This window comes from Chinchilla lanigera, unplaced genomic scaffold, assembly GCF_000276665.1.
Source record: "Chinchilla lanigera isolate Chin_1 unplaced genomic scaffold, ChiLan1.0 scaffold00040, whole genome shotgun sequence".
In the NCBI taxonomy this organism is placed as follows: Eukaryota; Metazoa; Chordata; class Mammalia; order Rodentia; family Chinchillidae; genus Chinchilla; species Chinchilla lanigera.
Genome location: NW_004955441.1, coordinates 15,580,106 through 15,588,533, shown reverse-complemented (window position 1 = coordinate 15,588,533; position 8,428 = coordinate 15,580,106). Strand labels below are relative to the sequence as shown.

At 41.9% G+C, this 8,428-nt stretch overlaps 1 protein-coding gene across 1 annotated transcript in view; it reads left to right on the top strand.

Moving 5' to 3' along the window:
- The first annotated feature begins 3,087 nt into the window (after window positions 1-3,087).
- The window catches only part of Fshr (follicle stimulating hormone receptor), a 163,257-nt gene continuing 157,916 nt past the window's right edge, over window positions 3,088-8,428 (top strand). The window contains exon 1 of the mRNA XM_005391009.1: window positions 3,088-3,309. Within this exon, the coding sequence (XP_005391066.1) occupies window positions 3,158-3,309 (152 nt within the window). The 5' untranslated portion in view covers window positions 3,088-3,157. The remainder of the gene's footprint in view (window positions 3,310-8,428) is intronic.

Below are 8,428 nucleotides of genomic sequence, written 5' to 3'. Positions count from 1 at the left end.
AGCGCAAGGTTGTGAGTTCGATTCCTGGTACTGGAGAAAAAAAAAAAAATTTAATTCAGGATTATCACCACTAACCTCATTTCCATATTTGAGCTCCTTGAATATTAGACTTATGCTAGTAATGCCAAATATTGCTACTACAATTGTTATGCCCATTTCTCTGACCAGTGTATGAGTGATTTTTCTCCTTACTCCAGAAGAGTAACATTCCATGAAGCTGCTTCTGAGAGCTGCCCACACATATCCACACCTGAAACACTATCTGACCAGACCTACTTGAAATTCAGAGAATTCATGAGGGAGCTAAACAGCACGGAACATTTTAAGTTTTTGCCACTGAAACAAAGCAATACAGGGTAGAGATTATTCTAAAGTGAAGATTCAGAAAAACTGAAGCACATGCAAAGCCGTGCCCAGTAAGGAATAGCTAAAGAACTTCTCAATGGTTAAGACACATAAAAATATACTATAACAAGTGTAAAGTGGCCAGTGGTGTGCTGGAATCAGTTCCTACCAGCTCAGAAGGGCAGACTGAGAAATGTTCAGGGATTTTGCAAAAACTAGAAAGAACACTAAGGACTGTTTAGAAGACATTTTAAAGGAATTCTAAAACTATGCGAAGTTTAAAACTTAAATAAAATGAAAGATGCTTGGAAAAACTACAACAAATTTGAGAAGACATTGAATGTCTGAGTAGCCCAACAATTTAAAAAGTTGAATAAATATTTAAATCTACAGGCACACACACACATAAGACTGGGATTTCTTCTCCACAGAATTTAATAAGCTAATTCTAAAATCCTTTCATAAAGGTCCGAATTAGGTCAGATACTCCTATAAAAACATGTTAATGGTATTCTATCAATATATAAAGTTCTAGTAATTAAAACAATATAACATTGCTGTAGTGCAGAATAAAAGAATATGAATATAACAAAGCTGAAACAAAAAATGTTTAAAAATAGCTACTTGTGATATAAAATTACTTTTATAAATTAGAGGAACAAAGAGAGTTTGTGTAATAAATGGTTCAAAAAGAATTGTTGTCCCATGTGGATAAAAACCAATATACCCTTAAATAAAAACAAATTACGTCCCTGACTCACACCATACATAAATAGTAGTACTAAGCAGATCAAAGACTAAAATTTACAGAGGAAAATATAAAATGCTTAGAAGTAAACACAGAAAAATATTTTCAAGGCATCAAGATAAAGATGATAACAGCATTAAAGCATAAATTTCAATTTAAAATAGAATATTATATAGTATTAAAAATTAATTGTAGCTCCACATAAGAACATGGCTAGCTCTTAGAAATGTCAAGTTAGTGTAAAATGGCAAGTAGCAAAAGATTACTTGAAGTATGATAAAAAATTTTAAATAAAAGAAATGATAAATATGAAATTCAGATTAATAGTCACTTTAAAATAGGAATATCAGAGGATTTAAAGGAGTCACTACTAAATAAATGCATTGAAATTGGTTAGATTTTTTTTCTTCAGCCCACAACTATTTCTTATTGTGCTTCATAAATTGCATTTATAGTACATATATTATTTGTAAGTTGTGGATATGACACAGCTTTTAGAATCAAAATCTTAAATTTAAAATGACCTCAACTCTTTATACAAAGATCAATTTATTTATACTACAAACTCATCAAAATCTAAGTGGGCCTTTGTTGAACAGAAGAATGGGTGGGAAGTTCAATAGGTAGTGAGTTTCACTGGAATTATTCAAGAACAAAGGATGAATCTCTCTTACATTAACAGGAACATTTTAAACTAAATTTAACAATTGGTCGTCTGGTTGGATTAAGTCTCTTTTTCATCTAAAAGACTGTGATTTTTGGATCAGTTTTCGAGTGGACTAATTTAACTGTTGATGTCAGCTAAAACTGTTAACAGTATGGAGTTCGTGTCAACCCTGCCCTTACCTTCCGACCTCAGAATCAGAACAAATCAGTTGCTCCTGGGGAAAGCTAGGGTGCAGCTTTAGGCCCCAAGTGACTTGCTTTTCTTTTGATCCTAGATGATTCATTTATTACATGTCATGTTTCTGTGGTGAGGTAGAGGAGAGAGAAGGAGGGGTGGGATAGATATACATTTTTAGTGTTTTCATGAGACTCAGTTTTATGCCACTAATTATCTAAAACTGGTATTGAAATGAATTTTAGCAAGTAATAAGTTCTAGGTATGATCCTAGAGAAGTTTATGCCTTTTGATCTTCATCGATTCTGGAGTTAACAGGAGAAAGCCCTTGATTAAAATATGCTAGCAACATTCCTCAGATCCCTCACCATCAAGGAGGCTGGGATGACAAGGGCCATGGCTGTCACTTATAGGAAGTCTTTAAGAGTTAACAGTGTACATTTAATAAATTACTTGTACCCGCTGCCAAAAGGCAAGGACAGTCTTCACCTAGAAATGAGAGAAGCCGGGAAGTATATGCATGAAGAGGAGACATGATGGCGTTTAACACATGCCCACGAGAACCACAGCCCCTTCCTTAGATGACTCCGATAGGTCAACCATCTTTGTGATAAGCCTATCAGAGGCATCTCTTGCCTGCCTTGGGCTTGCCAACCCATCTGCTGTGTCTGAGTAATTTTATTTTTGGTTAATTACACTGAGAAAGAGGATCAGTGACTGTAAGTAATCCTGACAGTCTGGTTTTACATCAGATCAGCGAGAGGAAGAAGTGGATACTGAGGACTGGAAATGTTTCCTCGTCTTCCGTCCTCAGCACCCTGCTTGGTGATACATGCCGAGAGGGTTGTGTCTTTCTGGGGGGGGGAATTCAATCCTGTCACTCTGTTGAGGAGGATGAGGACCCCTGAGACTCTCATGCAGAGAGAAAATACAAACCACTCCAGACAAGCATCCGGCTTCTAGCTGCTGTCTTCCCTGAGTCAGGGTGTAAGAAACCCAATTTTGAAGGATAAGGGAATAGTTTATGTTGCCCCCAAAATTGATGCTGGAGCACAGGAATTTTACTAGTCTGGAGATGACAAAAAAACACGAAAACCGAAGCGTCCCTTGGCGGTCACGTGACCTTGCCAGTTCTCCAAACAGCCTCCTCTGCTAGGGGCACTGCGCGGAGCCTTTGCAGTCGGAGGCTTTACGCCGCCAGTGCAGGTGGATGGATAAGAACCATGGCCTTGCTGCTGGTGTCTCTGCTGGCATTCCTGAGCTGGGGCTCTGGGTGTCATCATCGTCTATGCCACTGCTCCAACCGCGTCTTCCTCTGCCAAGACAGCAAGGTGACAGAGATTCCCAGGGACCTCCCCCGGAATGCAGTTGAGCTGTGAGTATCCGGGCGGGACAGCTGTGTGGCTGGCATCGGTGCACTGAGCACTTGTGTTATCTTCACATAAGGCTGATATCTGTGGGGCTGACATAGCCCTGTCTGGACAAACTCTGCCAAGCCCACACGCCTCCCTACCTCTTCCCAGGGACCGGAGGTGCAAGTCTGAACCAAGCGTTGTCAAGGGAAGGGCAGTGGGGAAACCGGGACCCAAAGGCAAAGGGAAGGGTGGTAAGTCTTTTGGACACTTCTGCTCCAGGGTTCGGTACTGTCTGTAGCGGAGGCAGGAAAGTAAAAGTGAAAGCAGAGTAGAAAATTTAGGAGACTTCTAATTGGAAGCAGAAAGATGGGCTGAGGTAAGCGGAATACACAAGGTGTATCTCCTGAGGACACTGGAGTCAAGAACGGCAGAGTCTCTGTCTTTGAAGGCAGAAGCAATTAGTTCTTGAGCTGAGATTTTGCTTCCTGGTGAAAAAAAGGGGCGAGAGGGGGAGACTGTGAAGAATGGAAGAAAAAAAGGAAGGAAGCAGAGAAGGAGGGAGCAAGGTAAGATGGTCTTTTCTACAACCTTATATTTTTACTGAACTGTTTTAGCAGGAAGAAAACAGTCTCTTGTAGCTAGGCAAGAACTGAGAAAACATAGCACTCTGCCTTTCATTTTGTAAATTAATGGTCTGGTGGTGAAGAGAGAGTTGCACAGGGTTTCACGGTGAGTTGAGCAGGAGCCCAAATTGGAAATCAGGTCTTGAGACTCAGCCAGTCCTTCCTCAGCCTTGGGAGGGATGCAGAGGAGCAGAGAGAGGAGGGCTGTGGGCCGCCCAGGGAGGCTTTCCCTGTGAACTGAAAGTGCTGCTTCCCATGCTTTTGTCCACGGGTGTCAGCCAGAACCCCTACTTTGGATGGAGGCTTGTTTCAGCATTTGTCCCCCAAATTTATTGATGACTTTTACTTCACTGCAGAAGGAGTGATCTTTTCCAGGACAGACATTCCCATACTGACACCCAAACATGCTGATGTCCCACAGCAGACTTGTGCTTGGGAACAAACAGCGGCAGCTTGGTTGCCTCCTTCTCACTTCCCCCTGATGTCCCATCCCCGGTGCTTATCTGGAGACAGTGGCAGAGGCAGGGAAACAACTGGCTGCTCTCCTGCCTCTCCTGAAATGGTTCTTCCCGATTATGCTGAAGATGTGGCTGTGACAGATGTGCTAGGTCGTTCTAAACACAGGAGGAGGCCAAGGGACCCTAGTTCTTGCAAGAAGTCATTTGCTTTCAAGTGACTTTTTAACAGCCATCATAGCCCCTTCTGAGTCATGGGATCCACGCTTCTAAATACAACCTGCTTAGTTAGATTATTGCGAGCACTGAGATAGAGACCCTTCCTCCCTTACACCAAACTCCCCCGCTCCAGGGCCTTTTCTCCTTCCTGCAGTGTTTCCCTGTAGGCCCAACAGTGTCATTCAGTTGTTAAAGAAGGCAGCACTTATTAAGATATAATTTTAAGGTAACTCTCTTCTCCCCTTAAAGTTCCCTTCCACACTAGCAATCTGCTTCCTGAAATCTCTCCACCAGAAAAGTTTTTTTATTCTAAAAAAGGAAAAAGAAAAGCAAGGGAGGACAGACAGAAGGAAGAAGGAAAGGGAAGAAAGAAGGAAGTGAAGGAAGGAGGGAGGGAAAAGCGAAGGAGCAATGGGAAAGTTCTACTCCTACACCCCAAAGTCGCAGGCCGGATATGTGTATGAATGACTGTGGGAGGAGCAGGTATGCAATTTTTTAGAAAATACTAAGATATAAATGATTAAAATGCTTCGCCAACCAACAGCAGTTTGCACCTAAGAAAGGAAGACATGAGATGCTGATATTTTAAGGAAAGAGACTGTGGGAGATGGCGTGTTAGACAGAAACAAATTCCACACTCTTGACAAAGACTGGCTCTGGGTGGATCCAACAAAGGACAAAGCTGCCTAAAGCCAAGAAATAGGAACAAAGTGTCTGCCCGTTACTGGCCTTTTCCATACATGAGAAATGAATGTGGTTGTTTAGGACCTCGGGGGACTGAAGTTCTAGATAGCTATTAGGACGACCGTTTCCTCTGCACGCACTAGCAGGGCACAAATTGGCCGCCCTGAACCTTGCCTTTGCAATCTTCTTAGCAAGCTTTTCTGAGGGAAAGAAAAGTTTCATTGCTGTTAGATAAAAGAGAGAAGTTATTTGTGGATTGTTTTTAGTGTGTTAATAACTGAAGGGCAGATGATACGTGGAGTGAGCTGGGATCCCAACATTCTTGTTCATATGAAAGAGCAATAGCTTTATTTTCTTTACTTAGAAGGATTAAGTCAGGGTTTAATGGAACATCGATAGAAGAGAGATGAAAATGGCCTATTCAACTAGGTATTTCTAATTCCCCTTATAGTCTTCAGGTTTGGGTAATGACTTCAGTGATGATATCAGTTGTAGGTAAATGGAATTTCTGGCCTTCCTGAGTGCAATTGCTTAATCCATCCAGAGGAAGACACTTCCTTCTTACTCAGGCTCACCTGTAAGAAAACAGCCCCAACATTTCACCATGTGCATTTCTGTGCTATCACTCTGCCCACCTTGCAGCAGTTTCACTTTACTGCATGTATCTTCTGGCTATCGCCAAAGATGGCAAATACCCTATGATCTCCACACTGGTAGAAACACCGAGAGAACACAGATGTACCACAGACAGGTGGAGTCCACTCACCACTGGGCTCCTACTGTTTGCTTTATGCCTTGCACCTACTGCTTCATTAAATGTCACAATAAAACTCCACCTTCGCTACTATTGCTCTGTTTCTAAAATTAGACAAGTCATGGACAACTTGAATAACCTGGGCAGAGTCACCCCTCCAGCTCCTGGATAGCAGAGCTGAGAAACAAACTAAAATCTAGTTGTATCGCTTATGCGTGGGTACACTGAGTGTCTTTTGACTCCTTTCTTTTCTTCTGGGAAAATAAAGTGTCCTGGCTGGTTTGGCATGGAAGTCAGACTTATGGGTCATACAGTGTCTTTGCAACTGCAGGGCTCTACTGTGGCAGCACAAAAGCAGCCATAGATACCACTTGGATGAATGGTCATGAACGTGTGCATTCCAACATGGTGCTAACGGCGTACCTAAGGTTTAGGCTGCCTGAGGCAACCTAGCATCACAGAGAGACACGAAACTAGGTCAGTAAGACTTGGAGGTAGTGTTCACCGTGTATCTTCTAGCTGATTCTGAGAAGCCAAGGATGGTAAAGTGTCTAGAATCAGAGAAACCTTAGTCCAGACCCAGGTGGTGCCATTACACATTTGCTCTACCATCCTGGCTCTTGCTGCATCATGGGAGTAACAGTGCGTGTCTACCTCACAGAATCGCTGTGGTTGATGTGGGTTAAAACTTAGTACGATGTCTCCCACGTTGTTGCTGCTGTTGTTGTTGTTATTAACGAGGTTAACGAAGATGGTTGTGTGGTAATCCTGGTGTTCTCTTCTGCAAAATACTAGGAAAAACCCACTTTCCACAGAGGCCCAAATCAGTCAACAAATATGAAAATGATTTGGAAAATATAACTCAGATATTTTGCAATTTCCCTCTTGTTTAAGAATAATCTCCTCCTAGGGTTATAACACTTAACCTCCATGCACTTACTGTCTGACTAAGGAAATATTTTCCTAAGGCTGTTGGTATTTGCCACCAACTCAAGGGGTACATTGGTTCTGACCATGGTGGAAGGAATTCTGATTTCTGACTTATGCCAGACACTACACCGGTGAGAGGCAGTCAGTGAGTGAAGGAAAGTTCTTTTGATCTTGCTTTATTCTTCCTAGAGTATTAATTCCTGAAGACAATACAAACACACATTCTTAACCTGATAATGTAAGTCTAAGCCACGTTAATACAGCGATCTTTTCTTCATCAAGTTCAGGTGGATACGATACTAAAGGAGAGAAGCTTCCATGGGTGGTCACTCTTGACTTGGGGAGTCCTGTGCCGGGTTTGTGGTGTAGACTGCTTCTGCTGAACCCTTTCATCTCATCTATCTTCCACGTCTCCTTGCAATCTCATTTGGCTTAAACACACTTCAAGTTATCTAATTATCTTTAACCCTTTTTATCTACTTTCTTTGCCTTATATGCATTGTCTTGCTGTTAGGTTTAGATCATTGTCCGTATTCTATAACCATGGATCATGATTTACTTAGGAGTGTGGAAGTATGCCTCAGTTAGTGTTTTCTTAGTAAGCACTTAGCTCTGAGGGCTGATCAGTGTTCTGTGCTAAAAGGGAAGCCAGTAAGTTGTGTGATTTCCAGGTGAAGCAGGGATTTTGGTGTCTGCAAATTGCTTAATTATGCTTAATCGTGGAATCTTTGTCCTAAGAGCGTCTTTAGATATCAATATCCCCCAGAGCATACTGTAAGAAATGTTGGTCTATCCAACCTCAGCTGCCAGAAAGAATCTCTTCTATGGTCTGAGAAATAGCCAGATCTTCCGACCCAATTCAGTGTTTGAGAACAGCTAGGGATGGCCTTGTGTGGATTTGTATTGTTTTATTCCTGAGAAGCAGCTATGTAAAACTGTGCCAAAATCTCACAAAGAAGGTGATTTTATGAATAAGGAAAATGTGGTATTTATATGCAGAGGAATATTATTCAACCATGAAGAAGAACAAATTCCTACCTTTGCAGGAAAATGGATGGAAGTAGAAGTCATCATATTAAGCAAAATAAGTCAGACTCAGAAAGGCACGTATCACATTTTTCCTCTCATATGTGGAGTCTATGGAGAAAAAGGAAGCATCAGCGTAGAAGGGGGACTATTACGAAAGTCGAGAACAAAGGGAAGGGAGGGGTGCTAGGGAGAACAGATATGAACAAAGCACTTTTTATACACTTACGAAGATGTCAGAATGAAACCCATTGTTCTGTAAAATTAATATATGCTAATAAAGAGGCACTGTGGCACATGTCTGCAATCTCGACACTCTGGAGGCTGAGGCCACGAGTTCCAGGCCAGCCTGGGCTGCATAGTGAGTTCAAGGTTCAAGGCCAGCCTGAGCTGCAGAGTGAAACTGTGTCTCAAGTGACCAAAGTAGAAGAAGAAGGGCTGGGGATTT